At 35.9% G+C, this 20,315-nt stretch overlaps 2 protein-coding genes across 4 annotated transcripts; both read left to right on the top strand.

The window, feature by feature from the left end:
* Positions 1–8,562: 8,562 nt before the first annotated feature.
* Positions 8,563–12,642, top strand: LOC141599045 (small nuclear ribonucleoprotein SmD1a-like). Its single transcript, XM_074418929.1, has 4 exons — positions 8,563–8,710; positions 8,803–8,879; positions 11,893–12,084; positions 12,177–12,642. The coding sequence occupies exons 1-4, from the start codon at positions 8,697–8,699 to the stop codon at positions 12,236–12,238; spliced, it is 345 nt and encodes a 114-aa protein (XP_074275030.1). The 5' UTR covers positions 8,563–8,696; the 3' UTR covers positions 12,239–12,642.
* A 738-nt stretch (positions 12,643–13,380) lies between these two features.
* LOC141599027 (uncharacterized) lies at positions 13,381–19,077 on the top strand. Of its 3 annotated transcripts, none has more exons than XM_074418909.1 (8): positions 13,381–13,513; positions 14,595–14,957; positions 15,344–15,418; positions 15,541–15,705; positions 17,300–17,365; positions 18,039–18,113; positions 18,499–18,558; positions 18,676–19,077. In XM_074418909.1, exons 2-8 carry the CDS (start codon positions 14,595–14,597, stop codon positions 18,841–18,843), a joined length of 972 nt encoding a protein of 323 aa, XP_074275010.1. In that variant the 5' UTR covers positions 13,381–13,513; the 3' UTR covers positions 18,844–19,077. The 3 variants fall into 3 exon arrangements, with proteins under 3 accessions (XP_074275010.1, XP_074275017.1, XP_074275001.1); XM_074418916.1 differs by having other exon boundaries at positions 13,393–13,562; XM_074418900.1 differs by having other exon boundaries at positions 13,421–13,513; positions 15,556–15,705.
* The last annotated feature ends 1,238 nt before the right edge of the window (positions 19,078–20,315 follow it).

The raw sequence follows: 20,315 nt of genomic DNA, 5'->3' as shown, positions 1-20,315 counted from the left end.
AATTCAAAATAAGCATTGTTATCATGACAAAATTGAGAGACCGACAATATGTTTCGTGAAATTGATGGAACAAACAAGACACGGTTAAAAAATAATTTAGAGGAAGGAGAAGCGGAAGCAGTGAACGAACCTATATGGGAGATGGGTAAAGCAGAGCCGTCACCTATCACAAGTTCATCACTACCATCATAGGGGTTGTGTAAGGCAAGGTTAGCAAGATCATTGGTGATGTGATGTGTGGCCCCACTGTCGACAAGCCAAGGCCGTGAAGGGTCCGAGTGGGAGGTTTGGGTGGTGGCTGTGTGGGCTTGTGGTGGAGGGCGATTTTGGCGAGTTTGTGGGAAGGAATTCGAGGGAGGAAACACAACATCGGGATAATCACGTTTGAATTTGAAGCAGCTCGAGATGACATGGCCAATTGCTCGGCAGTATTGACACTTGCCCTTGAATGGGGGGGGTGTAGTTGTCGGCGGCAGTGGTGGGGGCGGTGGAGGTGGAGGCACGGTTGTGGTTGGGTGTGTAGTTGCGGGTGGTGGCTCGAAGAGCTTGGCGAAGTGAGCCGAGGCGGGAAAGGGGTGGGTTTGGTGAGAGTTTTGCGAGTGAGGTCAAAGTTTATGAGCTTTTCGTGTAGTGCATCAAACGAAATAGGGTCGTCTCGAGCGTTGATTGCATCGATAATTGGTTTATAGAGTTCATAGTCTAAGCCTCGAATAATCTCAGCTATGATATCATCATTGTCCATAGGCTTTCCTAGGATGGCTAGTTTGTCAGTGCAAGACTTTATGGAGTGCATATAGTCGGTGATGGATTGGGTGGATTCTTTTGAGATTGATTTAAGACGGTCTTTTACTTGTAAGATGTGACCACGAGTTGATTTGGCATAAGTATTGGTGAGGATGGTCCAGATGTCGTGGGAGGTGGGAGCTCTCATAACAAGGGCATGGGTTTCCGGGGTTAAGGTACCAAGTAAGGCACCTTTGATGAGTTGATCCTGGCGTTTCCAGGTGTAAAACGCAGGATTGGTAGCGGTGGCGGTTTTCTCTGTGTCAGAGGAAGAGGTGATGGTTTCGGGTGGGCAAGGGTGGGTACCGTCGAGGTATTTGAGAAGGTCGTACCCGGTGAGGAACGAAGCAACTTGGTCTTGCCATTGCATAAACGTCAATGGAGTGAGCTTATCGACCATAGATAGGTTAACAAGGTAGAGTGGGACACTCGGTTCATGGGTGTTTTTGATAGTATTGCTCGACATGGCTAGGGTTTGCAGGGACGTTTTTGGAGTTGTTTAGGATCGTGAGGCGATTGATACCATGTAAGATTTATGAAAGGTTAATATTATTGATAATTCATTCAAGCAATACAACATGTCCTTATATACTACAATTACATCAAGGCACACGAAACGTATCTAGAATATTTACCCTAAAACTAAACTTGTAAACTAAGGTAATTACAAGATATGGAATAATAGAAGAAGGAAACTAATACACACGAGATATTATACGAAGAAATATGGAAAGCGAAATTATACGGCAATATTTCCAACAGGTACAACAATTTGTTACCTTTGCCTATGTAATATTGTAATGCGGTAAGTGACTAAGCTACTCTTTTGAAATTTAACTCTTACCACGCCAAGCAAACGACCCAAATTAATTCCTATGAATCAAAACTTTTGATATTTTAGTCCTTTAATAATCATCAACCAAATGACAAAATGAATTTCACCAACAAACAAAATGGACCAATCAAAATCGCTTTCGGGCATAACATTTTGTTTATCAAAGCGTCTGGTTTGTGACGGGCTAATTCTGTCATAAGCTGAAAACCTCTCACAAAAATGGAGAGGGGACAAGGTGGAGCACCCCCATATGCTTCCCCACTCACCTCTCAAGGAGATTTTGTGTTTGTTTATAAACACCCAAAACATGCTTTATTACTTGTCATCATCTTCTTTCAAATTAAAGGCCACACAACGGGGAATGCACCAACAGTCACATGAATATAATCTTAGTTTAACATTTGTTTAGTCGGTGGTTATACTAATAAAGAGAAACAATGATCAATGGGATGATACAAAAACAATCTTATGAATAATTGAGACTTTTGAAACATTATTATTATGCATAGGATGTTAGTTTTATATACGAAAGTGGTAAACGACCCCTACGCGTAAGTCTTCTCACGTCTTCATATGATTAGGCTGTCATGGTACATTAGACAAGTCACTAATTGCCTGATGATTTTGAAGAATAATTTCTCATGTAGTATATGATAGGGTATAATAATTTATCAATGCGAAAACTTAAGTCAACACCATTTTCATTTTTGTCAATAACAAAGTAAAGGGAACATAAGTTTTTAATTGAATAAGGTAAAATGCAGTAAGTGGATTATACATCTAAAATCCCCCCTACTATTAAGAGAATAAAAATTCTCAAAAATTTTCCCTCCAAACTCCACCTACTTATATAAGGAAAGAAATAAATTTTTCCCATTAAACTATAATCTTTTTCTTAAAACATGGCTTCTTTTATTAAATTCTAAATTATAATTATATAATGTTTTAATCAAAATAAAATAAAAGGAGTATAAAATTATAAATACAAAATCGATAATTTTTCTTCGAAAATGACTTAATGCCTACTTAAACTATATAAAACAATAAAATAATATTATTAGCTACGTGAAAAAAACTCATTAAGATAATTTAAGCAAAGTTATAAAATAAAATCATTAACTTTATGTTAAAAAAAATCATGAAATACTACTTTTTTTTTCTCATATTAAAATACAATTAGGTGAAATATAAAAAATTGAAGGTATAAAATTTGGAATGAATCCTCCTATATACTAAGAGAATAAAATTCTCCAAAGTTTTCGTCCAAAAAGGTATCAAGCTAAATAAGAAAACAAAAATACTTCTTTCTTTAAATTATTATCATTTCATCAAAATATAACCTTTTAATCAAATAATAATATTTTCTTTGAAAATCTAAATTATAATATTTTAATTAAAGAAGATAAATTCACTATAATTTTATAAACTGTAAATTTCTAAATTTTTGTTATCTATTATTATATATGAGAGAATGATTTGACACATTTTGTATAAAACAAATATTAAACTGATATAATTAGCTTCATCAAAAAAAAAAAAATTCATTAACATAATTTGAGAAAATTTATTATTTGTAATCATTAGTTTTATGTTAAAGAAAAAAATCATTAAACATATTTTATAACTTTACTAAATTCTCTTGATTAGTTCATAGTTCATTTTTTTCTCATATCAAAATTCGATGAGGTATATGAAAAATATGAAAAATTAATAATGTATCAATTTAAAATATTTAAATAATAACTAAAAATAAAACCTCTATATATACCGCAAATATGCGGGATTTACACTATTAAATACCAGTAGTATAATTGTTACATTCTCTAATATCCCTATCTAAAAAACCGCGCATTTGTGCGGGATCTATACTAGTGGTATAGTAATTGAATAAGGTAAAATGGTATAGTTTTTGAGCATTACGATAAAGTTTTTGAGTTTTAATCTAAAATTTTTGAGTTTTATTTTGAAGTTTTTGAGTTTATTTACTTAAACTTTAATCTCAAAAAATTACATTATAACTCAAAAAAGTTACATATAAGCTCAAAAAAATTTGATTTTTGACATCATAAACCTAAAATGTAATTTATAAACTCTATATTACTCGAAAAAATACACAAAAACTCAAAAAGTCATTAAGTATGATGTAGTACATCCGATGTACAATCCTTTTTCTCGGTAAAATGTGACTGTTATTGTTATAGCGGAGTAGTGAGCTAAAATCATATGCTATTAAAGATACGAGTATATAACTAATTTTTATTATGAAGTACTCCCTTGTAATTGTTGTTTTGTTCCTTCTTTCCTTTTTCATATTAGTCGGGTTTTGTTCCCTCTTTCTTTATTTGAAAACCTTTGTGTGGTCCAAATGCAATTCCATGTGGGTAGAGTCTTTTGTGTGGTCTAAATTCATTTGCTTAATTCTTGTGTCCAAAAGAAAGGGGAACAAAACAACAACTAAGAGAGTATCTGATCTAAGTACGGAAGCGAAAAATAGCAAACTAACGTTGCTGGGATTGAGATTCAAACACGGACCTTGAATGACGAAGGACTAAGTGGGATTCTCGTTGGATATTTGACTAGAATTCGCCTAAATTCGAGTCAATGAGTGCTTAAATAACGACGCCGATCGTTATTTAAACGAGATTTGAAAATAACCGTTCAAACCTGATTTTGTGATCAACACTTGATCGTTTTCTGAAATTTTATTATAGATTAAATGAATTAAAAGTTAATTGATAAGGTTATTTTCAGTCGCTGGCCTATCAAAATAAATCATATTCTCAACTAACTAGTAGCTAGCAGTAAGAAAGGGCCGAATCCACATTGAGGCGAATTAATTAATCTAGTTTGTTTATATTTAAGTTCGTCTTAAAGGTAACAGTTTTATGAGGTTTGATTGTTTGATTTATAACAACTAATGGCAATATAAAAGAAAGGTGAATTCGATTATATTAAAAAGGTCTAGGGATCGGGTTCACTATGTAGTCATCCAGGGGTGAAATTTAATTCATTGATTGAACAATTTATATTGTTGAAAGTGATATGATCTGTCAATTCTAATATTTCTTTTTAGAAATAAGCTTAACATGCGATCGCTATTATTAAGTCAGTCTAATTCAACTATCGTGGCATATACTAGTCTTAACCTTGTCGGTGAAAATCCTATTTTACAAGACTAATTAACCAATTCTGATCAGTAATTATTTAACTAGATGTAAGACAACAATTGAACAACAATCAAAGACAATTTAACAATCAATTCATTAATTAACCCTTTTCTAATAACCTAGATACCCTTTCACCCTAGACTAAGAAATTAGCTACCCATACTAATAATAATAACAATAATAAGATTAATGAACAACATGATTAAAAGCATAATAAGATGAACAAAACAATTGAATGAAATAGAGCTTGAATTAATAATAACTAAAGAAGGATTAGGGAATACAGTAATTAAAGAGTGTTTAGATCCGGAAACAAAACTAATGTAAACTAATCTAAGAATATTCTAAGAGAGTTTTTAGAGTAGCTATGCGTAACTAGGTAAAATAAGACGTAAATAAACATAGGGTACGAATTAGGTATTTATAGTAAAACATAATCGACTCAAAGAAATTGCGGAAAATTCTGGAAACTAGTGGTTCCTCGATCGAGCCTATGTGCACTCGATCGAGCACACAGGTTCCTCGATCGAGTCTATGTAGGTTTGATCAAGTATTTTTCATTTTCAGCTCTTTTCTTCGTGTTGTCTTCTTAACTTCTCTTCCTTCATTCTTATGGACTCCCGTGCCATACTTCGTGTATTCCTTCATGCCCACTCCGCGATGCCCATTTCATTCCTTTGCTCCTCAAATGCATCATTCCTACATTAAACATCAAATAGCGGAAGTAATAAATATGCATATAATTATGACTCATTACTAATACAAATCGTCCTATTTATAGTTAATAAAACTACTCCTATTCGAACTAAAAGAACACGAGTTCCCTTAGCTTCCAAAACTTCTAGTCGTACCAAGAGACACGGTTTTATTTTCCTAAACAACCATGAATTTTATTCTATTTCTACTCGCAGTATAATCTGCCTTATTAACCTAATAATTAAATAACATATTTCTTAATTAAGCTAACTCGTCAACCTCGATAATTCTGAATTATTAGGACCCCTACTTCACGGCCGAATTGTCTTCCTATCATCGAACTATTGGTATTGATTCGGCCTCTTGCTCATGTCTTCTCGGACTCGAATCATTTTGACTTCCGCTTACATCCAAGCTTACCTCATTGGTGACGTCATCTAATATTGTATCGGTATCTTTTTATAACATAGTAGAGCTAAGCCGAGTGCCAAATTCACAAGGAAATGATGTAATTAATGTGTAAGCAAATTAAATAAATGAAGGTTACTATGAGTAGCTAAGGCCTACGGGGCGTTTCGTTCGAATTGGGGAAAAGTGAATGGGAATCGAAAAGGGAAATAAAGGAAAATGAAAGAGTTTCCCTTCGATGTATTCACTTGTTTGGTTTGACCCGAGTAAATGAATGAAAAAATAAGACCCGAAATTAACCACCACCACCCCAACCGCCTATACTTGTGCCAACCTTGACCGTCTCCACCAATGCACCGACTGTCCTCCCGATGGGGCTTTCCGTGGCCGGCCATCATCTCCCCCACCAACCCCCTCTCTTACGAAATCCTCTCTTAGGAAAGAGTTTCCCTTCGATGGGATTGCATCGACCGCACGTGTTACATAAAAAATATGCCCACATTTTTTTTGACTTCCTAGGAAGAACACTTTACTGAGTAGCAATTTATATAATCCCCTAAATATCCTTCAACGACCCCAATTTTTAAAAACTCATAAACATGGAAGAGGGCATTTATTGACGCTCCTAGATCTAACATGACAATTCAAACCACATATATCACTTATAATTCAAATGTAAGCTAAACACACCCAGATTACTATACTTTGGAGGAGTCTCACTCCTGAATAATAAAGTCTATTGCAGACACGTCACGTCGATTCGGCTAATGACGACGCGAGGTTAGGACATCGAATGAATTTGATAAAATATTTGAGGAGTCGCCACCAAATTTTATGGGAATTCAAACCTGTTTGAATCCACTTCACACTCTAGCTAACACAAAGCAAGGTCGATTTAGAATGATTGAAACTCTTAATATTCGTCCCATATCACTCTAAAGTAGAAATGACTCTCGCAACAGATGGAATTGGCCATCTGAAAACCAAAGAGTTTGGGTATTGGGTGAAGAATGTGCCAGGAAGCCTTTTAATTGGGCACTTAATCCCGACTGCACTTAGAGACCTCTATTAAATTAATCTTCAATGTTCAAATGTAATGATTAGTAAGTCATATAGAGAAGTCACCTCTACACTCACATTCAGACTTAGAGGTGCGCGCAAATTTTTATTTCCTCTGAGTTCGCAGTCTTTGTCAGCTTTTTAAGTTTCTTATTTGATTATTGACATGATCTTCGGTGCTTGTGTTTGCAAGTTTGTTGTTTGATTGAATGCAAACATTGTGAATCCGCCGATTGTATTGTGTTTGCTCGATTGTTGATAGTTTGGTTCATTTTTTGAAATTGACACTGAGTATTGTTTCTTTATCTATTTGAGATTGTTTTTTTTTTATTTATTTAATTGCGATTGAGATGGTATTTGTTTACTTTATTGCAGAGTTTTCTCCCTTTATCGATCAAGTTTAATTAGTTTATTTGTTTGTCAATAAAACGAATTAAATTGTCAACGAGGAACGATCTTGTTTACTGATTATTCCAGTTCATTTAATTCAATTAAGTTTGAAGTTGATTAGAGAGATATCGAGTTTATTTTATGAGAAAGGCAAAACTAACCGCGTCACTAATTTTGTCAATGATAGGAGTAATTACATCGACGACGGTTACTAACTCCTAGGGATGGCAACGGGCCGGAGCTATACCGGATCCAGCTAGATCCAGATCCAGATCCGCATTTCCCACATTAGATCCAGATCCGATCCATATCCGACAGGTCCAATTTTCTCAGATCCAGATCCAGATCCATATCCGACGAGTCCGGGTCGGATCTGGATCCTATGCGGATCTAAGACAATATCAAAATAAACAACACAATAGGGTTATAAGTTAAGTAACACGAACTACCCATGCGATATTAAGTGTGAGTGACATATTATACGCACACAATAACATTTCAACTTCATCTTTTAAAACTACGAAGTGGCATAGAGTTTACAAAATTCAATGTCAGTGATCAAATTAAGTGGCATAACTAGTACTCCTCCCATCCAAACCAAATGTTACATTTGACTTTTTGGCACTATTCATGATTGTAGATAATCTTTGGTATTATTAGTAATGTATAAGAGAAAACATAGTCATGCGAGATCTTGTTTGATTCATCGTCATGAATTCTATAAGAATATCAAGTTTTTATAATTTTTAATAATGTGTAACTAAAGATATTCACGTTGCAAAACGCACCTCGGCATGCGTAATAAAGTCAAATGTAACCTTTGGTTTGGATGAGAGGGAGTAACAATCACTAAGTTACGTCATGCACTACCAAATTTTATTTTTTTATACTATAAACTTATGACTTGTGAAGTAAGTAAATGACTAATTTGATAATTTTTTTTTTTTATTGAAAACGGGTCTGCGGATTGGATCTGGATCTGAATGGTGAGATCCAGATCCATATCCGCTTTATAAGTAATGGATCCATATCCAACGGATCCCAAAAATTAGGATTCATATCCAATCCATGCGGGTCGGATCCTGCGAATTTGGAGCAGATCCTGGATCCATTGCCAATTTGCCATCCCTACTAGCTCTCATGGTGATTAAAATCCAATGGACTTGTTAGCTAGTCTAAGCCCAAAACGTGTTGTATAAATAAGTTTCAAATATTTGGATCTATTGTTAATGGGTCAATCTTAGACCCATATTGACAACTCCTCAGTCCTCACATTATTTCTCCTTCTCTCCTCTCCCGCTACAACACACTCTCCATCTTCTTCAAACTCAAAACCCTAATTTCTCACTTTCGAAATCATGAAGCTCGTAAGGTAATCCTAATTTCTTCCCTTATTTTTCGATTTTTGCTCTCTTTAATCTTAATTTCATTCAGTAATCGTAATTAATTTGTTAATTGTAACAGGTTTTTGATGAAATTAAACAATGAGACCGTCTCCATTGAGCTCAAGAATGGCACTGTTGTTCATGGCACTATCATAGGTTTTCTATCCTTTTCTTTTTCCTTCTTTTTTTTGCAGCGGTTTTTAGTATTAACAACTTAATTACGCTCGCGACATTGATTTTAGGGTTTTGTTAAACCCTTCGCTGATTTAGTCAATTCGATTATTCGCGCTAGTGAGTAATTAGTAGTACACAAATTCAGCCTTGTTTCGCGATTTCTTGTAGTGGCTAGTGGGTGTGTGAGTTATTTGTGGGATCCGGCTTTTGTTCTGGGGTTTAAGTCGAAGGCGTTTGTCGTTGGAGTGGATTTGATGGTTTGGTGGGTATATATAATTAAAAGTATTAGTGGTCTTGACTCTTGACTTGGTTGGCATTAATAATACTAGGCGGATAGTCTGTAAATCTGTATTGTGGTGAATTGCAATCGAAAAACAAATTCCGATTGCTTTTTTGGTGACGATGTCGAGACTGTTTGTTTACTATATCAGGAATAATGAAGGAATTTGGTAATTAATCTGACATGGCTGGGCGTCTTGCTTTATCCTAACCCTTGTAGCTGAATCCATTTTTTTTATAACTATGTAAGCATTTTAGTTTTTGGCAATGAATCTGGCCATCTGAGCAATGTTGATTTGACGTTATACCATCATTTGAAACTCACTCGTAGCTGCTACCCCTAGGAAGGATTAATCCTAGGATGTCTAGAGCCTGTAAATTGTTATTTTTTGAACTGTGAGTAAATGCACTCACCAAATTTTCGTTGAATTAGATCTATCATTTATATGTATTTCTAGCCTTCCTGACTGATTGCTTCAATATAAGAGAATTATCCTCAAAATTCTTGAAGACTCTTTTTACAGCATGGATAGATTAATTCCTCAGAGAGTGATTCAGAATCATATAGAGAATTTGAAGTATTGATTTAGATCAGTGGTATGACAGCATTGAGGATTGGAGCACCTTGTTGGAAAATTTTATGTTATGCAGTTGAGCATGCACAATTCAAATTTAGTTTTGCGTTTTGTGCAAATATGAGTGCATACTTGATGTCCTAAGTAGTCATATACTCATATAACGTGTAATTCGATGATTCGATAAGCCATGGTATTAAAATACAGACTGCATTCGCTAACCCCTAGCAGTCTGTAATTAAGGCGTTGTGATTGATCAGATAGAGCAGTGTACAGCCGTATCCAGACAACACATTTTTTGAGTTCTTTTATGATGAAGCAAGAATGGATGTGCTTAAGTTTGTCTGTGTTTATCTTTCTGCTTCAGTCAGTAAGGATGTTTTTGTACTCGCCCTTGACTACATGAACTTTTTTTCCTACTAAAGAAGAAACTTGACCACTGTAAATGCAGTGGACTGACTCTTTGATATAGGGGAAGCTTTTTTAAAAGAGGCTTTTATAGCTATTTTAACACCTGTTGGCGGTTTCATATCATGTTAATGACTAAGGCCCTCTTCTTTTGGACTTAATTTCAGTTCACTTCAGTTTAGGCTTAGTGTTATAAGTTAAGTTCATTTTTACTCTTTCCTTCATTTCACTTCACTTCAGGTTAGGACATGTCTATAAGTTAAAGTTACGTTAAGCTAAGTTCATTTTAGTTTAGAGAGTTTCAGTCCTAAAGAACGGGGCTTAAATGAATCCACTAAAGAAATTTGGCCAGGATTATCATTTTATCAAAAATTCTTTTATTCAGGAAAAACTTGGTTGGAGAAACATCGCAGGTTCTTTGCAATCCATGCCTCGGGAAATCTTTGGCCTTTTTATTTTGGCTTTGATGCATCGCAGATGATACAATAAGTACCTACTGATATTTGGAATCATGCTTGTAGCTTAATGATGGAAATGGAGGCTGTACTTAGTGATGCACTCTTTAGGATGTTCGATTTTGAGTGACCATTGAAACTCTTTGGCCTAAAGAGGCTGGCCAATGCAGCAAGCCAGCCACAGCTCGATTTAAGTTTATGGATAAAGAATTGTGGTTGTGTGGGTATAATAGCTCGATTTGCAGTTTATCGATCTCAACTTTTTTTCCTGGGGTCTAGAGCCCATGATAAGTTTTTTTTTTTTTTTTACTCAGAGAGTACTTTGATAGGAGGACTTAGAGGGAAGGGGAGTGGAGGCATGGGGAGGGGATGTTGGGACTTGGGAGGGAGGAGAGTGATCATTTTACTTTCTTCACAAATCAAAATCTTCTGAAGTTGAAAAAATTTAGAAGTAATTTCTCCCAAATTCTTCCCTTTAACTTCCCTTTTTCTCTCGTCTGCCCCACCTTCCTTCGCTGTCTTTGCCTCCGATTTCGGGCTACCCAGAATGTCCCAAATAGAAGTAATCTCTTTTCTTCCCTCTGATTGCTTTTCATCATAATTGTGAGTGTCTTTAGCTGATTGATTAGCAGAACCATCTCGACAGACAGACTTATAGTAGTATGGTATTGTAGCCCCACATTACGCTTTTTCTTCTTAGGAGCAAATCCAACAAAATATACAATTAATGAACACATTACTCTTACTTAAGCTCTTTCCAAAAAATTTATAAGTTACTTGAGCCAGTCCCTCCTCACTACTCTTAATTAGCTCATGTTCCCTTCCTTCACAAGGGATAGAGTGTAGGCCTTCAGTTTGTGACCAACTAGCTGAACTCACGAGTGATCTTTATGTGCTTCTAGTTCCGGAGGATGTATTCTTTGTCAAAATTAATTGTTTTCCGTTGGACAAATTTGTGGACAGATGATAGGTTATTGTCATCATAGTATGCACACTGCAGTTTCACTACCAATCGCTTCATACAAGTACGACCTGTGTATTCTCAATCGACTCACCTGTTATTTAGCTATCGTATAAACAGTAACATGAGGCCCTGGATATAAAACCTCACCTGATATTTGTAGTTTGTACATATGTGTTGGATATAACATTGTTTCATGCATATTATAACCGCAGGCTTTATTGGTCCTGCCTCTTACATTGTTTATAAGTTTTCAGTTACAAGTGAATAGTCGACTATGCACTACCGGCTAACTTGTGACCAATGCTGTTTTGTAGGTGTTGACATTAGCATGAACACACATTTGAAGACAGTAAAACTCACTCCAAAAGGGAAAAATCCCATTACAATGGATCACTTAAGTGTTCGTGGGAATAACATTCGATACTACATTCTTCCTGACAGCTTGAATCTTGAAACTTTGCTTGTGGAGGAAACGCCAAGAATCAAGCCAAAAAAGGCAGTTGCAGGTATGGCCAAGATAATCCACCTTTATTAGTTTATTCCATTATTGGTTTAATGCATATTTCTGTGCCTAAGTCTTGTTTACCTTAAATTTCAGGGAGACCTGTGGGACGTGGAAGGGGCAGAGGCCGTGGTCGTGGACGTGGCCGTGGCCGTTAGTTTTTGGACTCCTCTAAAGCGCTTTCATCATTCACTAGAATTGCTTAAAGTGAAGACTATTGTTTCAAATTAAGGACGGCTAGTAATAGTGGATGCTCCATGGGTGTAGTGTACCTCTAAGAACTTGGTAAATGTTGGCACACTGTAAAATTTAGTTATGTTCGGTATGATGTTTGTGTTTATTTCACCGACTTGAGTAATTTAGGATGTTACAGCAAGTGTTGATTCTACGAAATACAGTTCCCGTGTTATTGATCCCCTTTCCAGGACCAAGAATACTATAATTTCGCCATAGGGAAGGCAGCTATATGATTCTTGACTTAGCCGTGACTGTTGAATGGGATACTGTTGGATGTGGTAGGTTGTCGGAGTGTTGGTTATGGGCCTATGGCTGTTTCAGAAAATCATGTTTTAATTTTTTGATTGTTTTTTTTAGTGTTCACCTAAAATGCAGTGGGCAAGTGTCGTGATATGTATAAGAAAATGTGAAATGTCGTGCCAGTGTGAATAGAGGGTTGAAGCTGATGAAAACAAGAGGGCTAATGCCTAATAGGGATGTCATCTCGTCCCTCTTAAGCAATCGTTTTTGTGATAAAATGATTCAGGCAGGTAATAAGTACCACTATAAGATGGAAGAACACTCTTCTACAGGCATTTGTGTCATTGTCTGCAACAATGGAGATTTTGTCATATGAAAGTGTGAAATGGGAGTAACTTTTTTTTTTTTTTTTTTTTTTTTTTTTTTTTTTTTTTTTTTTTTTCGTTTTATCTTTTTACTTCATCTAAGTTACGAGAACATTTAGCGGATTCTACAAAGGATGTTAATCACGTAGGTAGGTAACCATAGCATTTAACATTCACAAACAAAATCACAAATTCATATTAAAAGCAAATGAGCAAGTTTATGGGCAGAGTAGGAATGAACCGGAGCTAAAACTTGGGATGGGGCAAATCGGGCTCATACTCAACTTTGCAAGAAACCTGTAATTTTCTGTATGATTGAAAGTCGCCATCTTGCGTTGTAGTCTTAAAGCGACTATACAAAATAACGCTTCGTGCATATGGACCTTTTGCACTTAAATAAAAGTCGGTGCTTCTGCCGATTACATTTTTAGCAAATAAGCTGTACCAAAAAAAAAACCAAATAACCGATTACAAAGACAAACTGTACTCTAATATAGTGCCGAATTTTTGAGAAATTCTATACTTGATTCTCAGCGGTGTGGCGGTGTGCAGTGAGCATTACTTGAGTTTCTCTCAAGTCTGCAGCTCAAAGTAACCTCTTTTCCTTCCTTTTCCTTTTCCTTTTCCTTTTCCTTTTCAGGTATTTTGCTGTATTTTACTGTTTTTTTTCACCATCCTTAATTCCATACCTGATTAAATCAAGTAATTATCTTCAATTTTGGGTTGCTTGTTAATAAAGATTATATTTTGTTGTATTATTTTTGTACCCATTTCGGTTTTAATCTGTATAACCAAAGTTGCAACCTTTGAATGTACCTGAAATTTCTCATGACATGACAGATACTGTCCTGTTATGTTCATTTCTGCGTTATTGTCAAATTTCTTGATGGTTATTGTACAAGTTTTGTGGGTTTATTATCAGAACATAGGATGGTCTCATCTCTTTACTTGAGAGGAGGTTTACATGCAATAACCGTTATGCAAGTGTTATGGGTTTATTATCAGAACATAGGATGGTTTCATTTATGCATCTTTGAGCCCTTTTTGTTGGAAGAGTAGTTCTCGCGATTCACTCCTCTTTGAATTCCCCTCTCTAGATTCACTGCTGGTTTATAATGGACGGGGAGCTGCCGGCTGCGCTGTGTTGTTTGTTTTTATGAGTGCTGTACCTGACTGCTACTGGTTACTAGGACAATGGATTATCATTGCATCGTCTTTATAACGTGAATTACTTGATGTTTTGACACCTTAGTTATACCCCCGGCTCCCAACGGCCCCATTTACCACGCTTGTCGCTATCCATTTCTCATCTCAACTGAAGACACTTCAGTTGGAGATCGCTTCCTTACCTTCAATTCTATAAAGAATGTTAGAATAGTATGATTTGGTAGTGTCATCAGAATTTCCGTGCATTGCATCTAGGTTACAGATCTGTCTGACCCTAGCGAATCACAACTTAGTTTGAGCATGTTCTGTCATATTGCTTAATACAGATTATATACATATTCACATCAAATTTGGCAATCATGCTTTGCATTTCCGTCTTATCATTCCAATATGCTGTCAGTTGATGGAGACATAGAGGTGGAAGCTCTGGAGAGCACTTTTATTTCACTTGTCTTGCACATACTAAACAAGCTTATTTTTTTTACTATGTTCGAATGTTCAACAGATGAATTCAGCTAGTTTTCACTCAAACAAGCTGTTTTGTGACGAGCAAGTACCTTTCCGTAGTCTAGACTATAGCATGAACAGTCATTCCTTTGTTCCTAAGGACCCAATTAAAGATATGGAGTATCAATGCGATTCTGCTGACAACATGATAGCTTTTAGCGGTTTCTCTGAATTCCATTTGAAGGCACCTTACATTGGAACTGAAAGCATACAAAATCATGCACTTCTTGGCCCGTACACTAATAATTCGATTGATATGGGAAGTGGGACATTTTATGATGGAAATCCAGTTGAGTTAGCTGCACTTCCTTTCTATTGTCCATATGAGAACAGTGGAAGCAGGAGACTCGATACATCTATGGTAGGGATATCCTTCATGGAATTCGTTCTTTTTTGTTAGATTATTCGCAGCAATACAACAACAACAACAACAACAACATTACCCCAGTGCCTCAATGGCTCCCGCAAATTGCGGGGTAAGGGGGGGGTCGGATGTACGCAGCCTTACCCTTGTGTTAGCAACACAAAGAGGCTGTTTCCGAATGACCCAAGATGAAAATTGCGTCGAGAACTGCATTGAAGGACCGCTACTTCACAAAAGAAAGAAGCGCAACCACTTTAGTGAGCCATTTTGATTTATTCCATTATAATCCATAACCAAAGAGTAATGAGTCTTTGGCTCCATTGAAAATATGGAAAAATATATTCCTCGTGTGTTGAAATCCGCTTAATTCTCTTATGCATCAGTTGAATTGCCTAGTGCCTAAGGATGAGGTTGCTTCAACTGAGTCATATATGAACATGGAACGCCATCATACCGAGGTGACATCTTGCTACAAACTCTTCACAATGTATTTCAGCTAATTTTTGTTGCATATGCGGCATAATTACTGTCAGGAGTTTTCTTTGAATCGGTTGATTGATGTTTATCTTGTCGTTCACAGCATTCACTTAAACAGATTAACACTTATCCACTACAAGAGGTGAAAATGGAAGAGGCTTATGAATCCGATTCATTTTTCAATTGTAAGCCATCTACATCTAATGTAGTCCCAAGGAAATTCTCTAAAAGGTACCAACGACGCTCAAGAGCATCAGAAGTTGAACATGTAAGTAAAATTGTTCTGTCGAAAGATTCTCGATATGTGATGCCATTTCTTTCTTTGTTTAGGTTAGCAAATTAAAACTGCTTAGCAAGTATCCATAACTGATGCACCTGCTTTTCAACTTGAGATTTCCCAGTTAAATCTTCTGTATTATGGTAGCTTGCAGGTCACCTATCATTCTTTGCCGTCTCTTTTACCCTGACTCCGAATTCCCAATAACAAGATGCATTAGTCAAAAGTGTGTGTCCGCTCTCAAGTAATCTGAATTGTTAATGAAACCATCTGCTAGAACATCAAAATACGAGAATTTTACTATAGCCACTCAGCTGATTATTTCCCCAATAAATAAAGGGAACCGTGGATTTATATTCTTTATCACTAAAATTCTCACGGCTGGGAAGGAACTGTGCGAAAGATCATACTTGCAAAAGTTGCCATTTCAAAATTGTCTTGCAGAGTTGCAGGTGATCTGCTGTGCAGTGACTGCAGTCCTTGTTGCAAGCCCTTTTAACCAACTCTTCTTCTTGCTCGACACTCTTTATAATAAATTACACACTTATCTTTCATCTGCTTCTGAAGAATATGTTATTAGTTAAAATCTAGACAAAATGCGTGAAGTTATAGTAGCTTTTACTTTCTTAATTAGGTGTATAATCAAGTAAACCAGAATGACCATTTTGTACACTAAAGAAGTCATAGAAAACCCGCTTCATTTATTTTGTTTGCCGTTTTTTTTTTAAATTAACATAATAATACCTGATGCTCATAGTTCTTCGTATATCGTGTCATCAATATAAAGATTACAGAAGGTGATTAACATAAACATGTAAACAATGCCAAGGGAAACAGGCTTCTTGCGTTAGTTTCCATTAGTTGTGCTAGCGCAAAGTTTTATTTTCTCCTTTCTATGTGTCGGTGGAATTTGTCACTTCCCATTATTGAATTTTGTTGCTAAGGATGATGTGCTTTCGAACTTAAGAAGTTTCAAGCATTCAAGCTTGTTTTCAAGGATCCGTAGCTTTGCAAAGTTCTGTGAATATCTGAACGTATTTCACTCGAGTGTCATATGCGGAAGTAGCTGAAACCCATGCCCTATGTTGAGCAAGTTGAAGGAAGTAGAAAACTTAAAAGTGAAAAGGTCAAAATTCAGTTTGAATCAAAGAATAGATATGGAAATAAGTTGGTAACCCACACGAAAATGGGCCATAATGACGTTCTTGATAATTTTGGCGATGGTATTCGAGTGTTACCTAGTGCTTATGTTCATTTCTAATCTCAGAAGATTGTCTCAGAGAGTCAGAGGCTTATCTATGTGCTTTACTCTGAATGATTAGCTTCAGAACAAAGCTCTATATTGTGTTTCATGATAGATGACTTCCTTATATCTTCCGAATGTGTTAAGCTTGATCTGAACCCGAATCATTGATATATACAACGTAAATAAAACACCTTTGTGCAGGCAGTTCATTATCCTTGGGTATGTAGTTAGTCCCTGACATACTGTTCCCACTCATCTTAATAATGTTTGGATATTAGTTATATATATATAATAGCATTGCCATGTGCGCTCCCACTGATAACTACATTTGTGGTTTAGAATCGCAGAACTCTCATCGCTGAAAAGATGCATGTGTTACAGGAACTGCTTCCAGGATCACATAAGGTGAAAATTTCAGTGGTTGATTATCCTACACACTTTATTGTTGTACTCTTGTGATTGCTTATGCGTATGTAGGAAATCTTCCATAAGGAACTGGGTTATGTTCTTCAGTAACTTCTACATATACTCTCTTCTGAAATGCAAGAGGACCTAATTGATAGATCTAGAAACTATGCTATTTGTTGTTTATGGTTGGTTGCTAAGCTTTCTGTAAGCATGTTTTTCATTAAACTTTTCTCTATGCTGCACAATTACCTTGTGTGTGTGTGTGTCGTGAAATTATGTGAATTTGGATCAATCAGTCCCTAAAATTTGGCATGGTTCTAGGAAATATCGTTTAGATATGTGTTCAAAATATTAAAATGTATTCATTTCTGTGGCAAAATTGTTCGAGACAACCATTTTGTTTGATTCCATTTGTCTCGAAGACATGAATTAGACAATATTTGACACTACTAAATAAAGATACAGTAAATGGCCTGGTTTCAATGGTCTTAAATTTTAAAACTCATCATCTTGCCACAGGTAGCCCATAGGTTAGAAGAAGGATATAGATACACTGGGGTTTGGCGTCGTGGGGATTCAGGATTGCCACAATGCCATCTATTTGTTGTCATATTTTATAGTTTCTGGTTAACTTATGCAGTAATTTACATCTCTTTGGCTGAAACTGCAGTTTAAAAAGGGTGACAAAGAAGCTATACTAGACAATGTTGTTGCCCATGTCAAGTATTTGCAACTTCAACTCAAGGTAAGTCGGACTTAGCATCGCTCAAAGTTTTAGGCACAAGGACTCTTAGTATGAGGATACATGTTTGGGAACAAAGAGGATATATACTTATAATTTGAGAAATATTTGAAGAGGTTTGTGAAAAAAATTTATTGACCATTAATTATCATAGATGGTAGATTTTTCATAAAGTAGTCTCCTATACTCCTGTCATGCAAGGACCCTGTTTGCTAAGAGAATGTCGGAGTGGTAAGGATAGCCGGATAGGGTGTGGATTCCATACTCATACCCATAACTGTCGTGTAGATACGGCTGCAAAGTGAGGAGTACTCGAAATAACATAACTCTCATGCTTGCATGTTGAGTGACTGTTGAGGTATTAACAATAGCTCTACTAAAATTGCAGGAACTGAGCAGAAGCAAACTCGGAGGCGGATCACACACTGCTCCTTTAAGCTATCTGGAGGTATTTCAACCATCTTTTCAAAATCAAAAGCCTTTTTTTAAAAGTTTTGTTCTAGACCTTCAAGTTGTCATCGTATTTTTCGTCTAATTATGTATACAACTACGATTCAAATTGCAGGGGTACGGGCACTACCATCCTCAAGACCAGTTGATAAGAGAGCCTCTTGAAAAAGAAATTGGAAGCTTAATCCAGGAGAACCAAGATACAACATTACAACTGTTGGAAAGTAAAGGACTCCATATGACACCGACCACATCCATTGATGCCTTACGCTGCTCACTATAGATTTCAGGTGGATCATTCGCATGTCATATTTACCAGAACTAATCATACCCGCAAAATGTGAAAAAATAAAATTGTACTGCATTAGGAAAATGTACTTTCGTAAAAAGTTGGGTTTTTTTGGTTTTGCAAGGGAGGAGTAGAGAGAAAATAAGAGGTTATTGAAACTCGTTTAGGTTGTGTTTGGAAACCATGATTATTTCATTTCAGTTCGTTTATTGGAAATCTGAAAATCAATATTATGAGTTTAAAATAAACGAAATTTATAATCGGGGATGTTTGATTGATTTAATTAGATTTCTTTTGTGAGATTGTTATGAATTAATTATATGGTTCGTCACGTTAATGATGAATGGATCTTGAATGTAATTGCTTTCCGAGTAGATGTTCTGCTACACCCCATACCAACAACTTTAATGATTGATGTATTATCTGTTGATTGTATATACAACTTAGTCAATGTAATTGAGCGTTGTTACAAAGTTGTCTAACTCTATTAACAAAATTATCGAGCTATGATACAAAGTTATTGAGCTTAACAGAGTAATTATTAAGCTCAATAACTTCGCAAAATAGCTCAATAACTCGTAAAATAGCTTAATAACTCAATAACTCGTAAAATAGCTCAACAACTAACTTTAAGGTGCCTATTGCAAACGCTACTAAACACAGTAACACTACAATCAACCCCAACGCCACCGCATGATTGGTGTTTTAATATCATAAGTATTAACTTGGTCACACCTGAAATATAGATATGGACTTCTTGTTGCTCACTAATAGGCCTGATTAGTCACCCCAAAAGAAAAAACTAATAGACTTGATAAAATTGGCTCGGCCTGAATGACCTGTATCGAATAACTTGACCCGACATCCGAATTTAACACCCGGGCTTGATCCGAAACCGAATGTTTATTGTCTGATTATAATCCATAAATAATTTGATAAAAGTTGACCCGAAGATCACCACTCCGAAATGATCAATCTGACACGAACTCATGCAAACCGAAATTTGACTCGAGCCAAACCCGATTAAATTTTGGGACAACTTGGATACAACTTTGGGACAAATTTGACCCGACCAAACCAAACCCGATTAAATCCTCACACTCGGTGGTTGGAGACAATTTTTAAGCACTCAGAACTTTAAAGTTTTCTATAGCGTGAGGATCTGGTCCAACACTAATTCTTATTTCAGACGACTTATTCCGTCAGAAAACTTGACGAGTCTTATTTGACCATTTTAGGCCGTTTGAAGGGAGACCTTCTACTAGTCCAAGCTCACGAGTCGAATCCAAATTAATGAATTTTTTTTTTTTTGATGACAAGTAGACCGCAACTCGTTATCTTTAATGCGCATTAAGTAAACTTCTAAGAGTAAATTATTAAAATTATTAACCTAAATGATAAAGAGTAATTGCTGATTCAATTACCATTTTATGAAACGGATATATCCGTTTAAAATACGGGTTAAA

Source organism: Silene latifolia, chromosome 1 (genome assembly GCF_048544455.1).
Source record: "Silene latifolia isolate original U9 population chromosome 1, ASM4854445v1, whole genome shotgun sequence".
NCBI lineage: Eukaryota > Viridiplantae > Streptophyta > Magnoliopsida > Caryophyllales > Caryophyllaceae > Silene > Silene latifolia.
This window is presented reverse-complemented; position numbering and strand designations above follow the sequence as displayed.

Excerpts from the sequence above, each read along its gene's own strand:
- LOC141599027 (XM_074418909.1), top strand. The coding sequence starts at position 14,595 with ATGAATTCAGCTAGTTTTCACTCAAACAAGCTGTTTTGTGACGAGCAA. Across the intron at positions 14,958-15,343 it reads GGAGACTCGATACATCTATG|TTGAATTGCCTAGTGCCTAA; the intron begins GTAGGGATATCC and ends CTTATGCATCAG. Across the intron at positions 17,366-18,038 it reads TGCTTCCAGGATCACATAAG|TTTAAAAAGGGTGACAAAGA; the intron begins GTGAAAATTTCA and ends CTGAAACTGCAG.
- LOC141599045 (XM_074418929.1), top strand. Across the intron at positions 8,880-11,892 it reads TGTTCATGGCACTATCATAG|GTGTTGACATTAGCATGAAC; the intron begins GTTTTCTATCCT and ends GCTGTTTTGTAG. Across the intron at positions 12,085-12,176 it reads GCCAAAAAAGGCAGTTGCAG|GGAGACCTGTGGGACGTGGA; the intron begins GTATGGCCAAGA and ends CTTAAATTTCAG.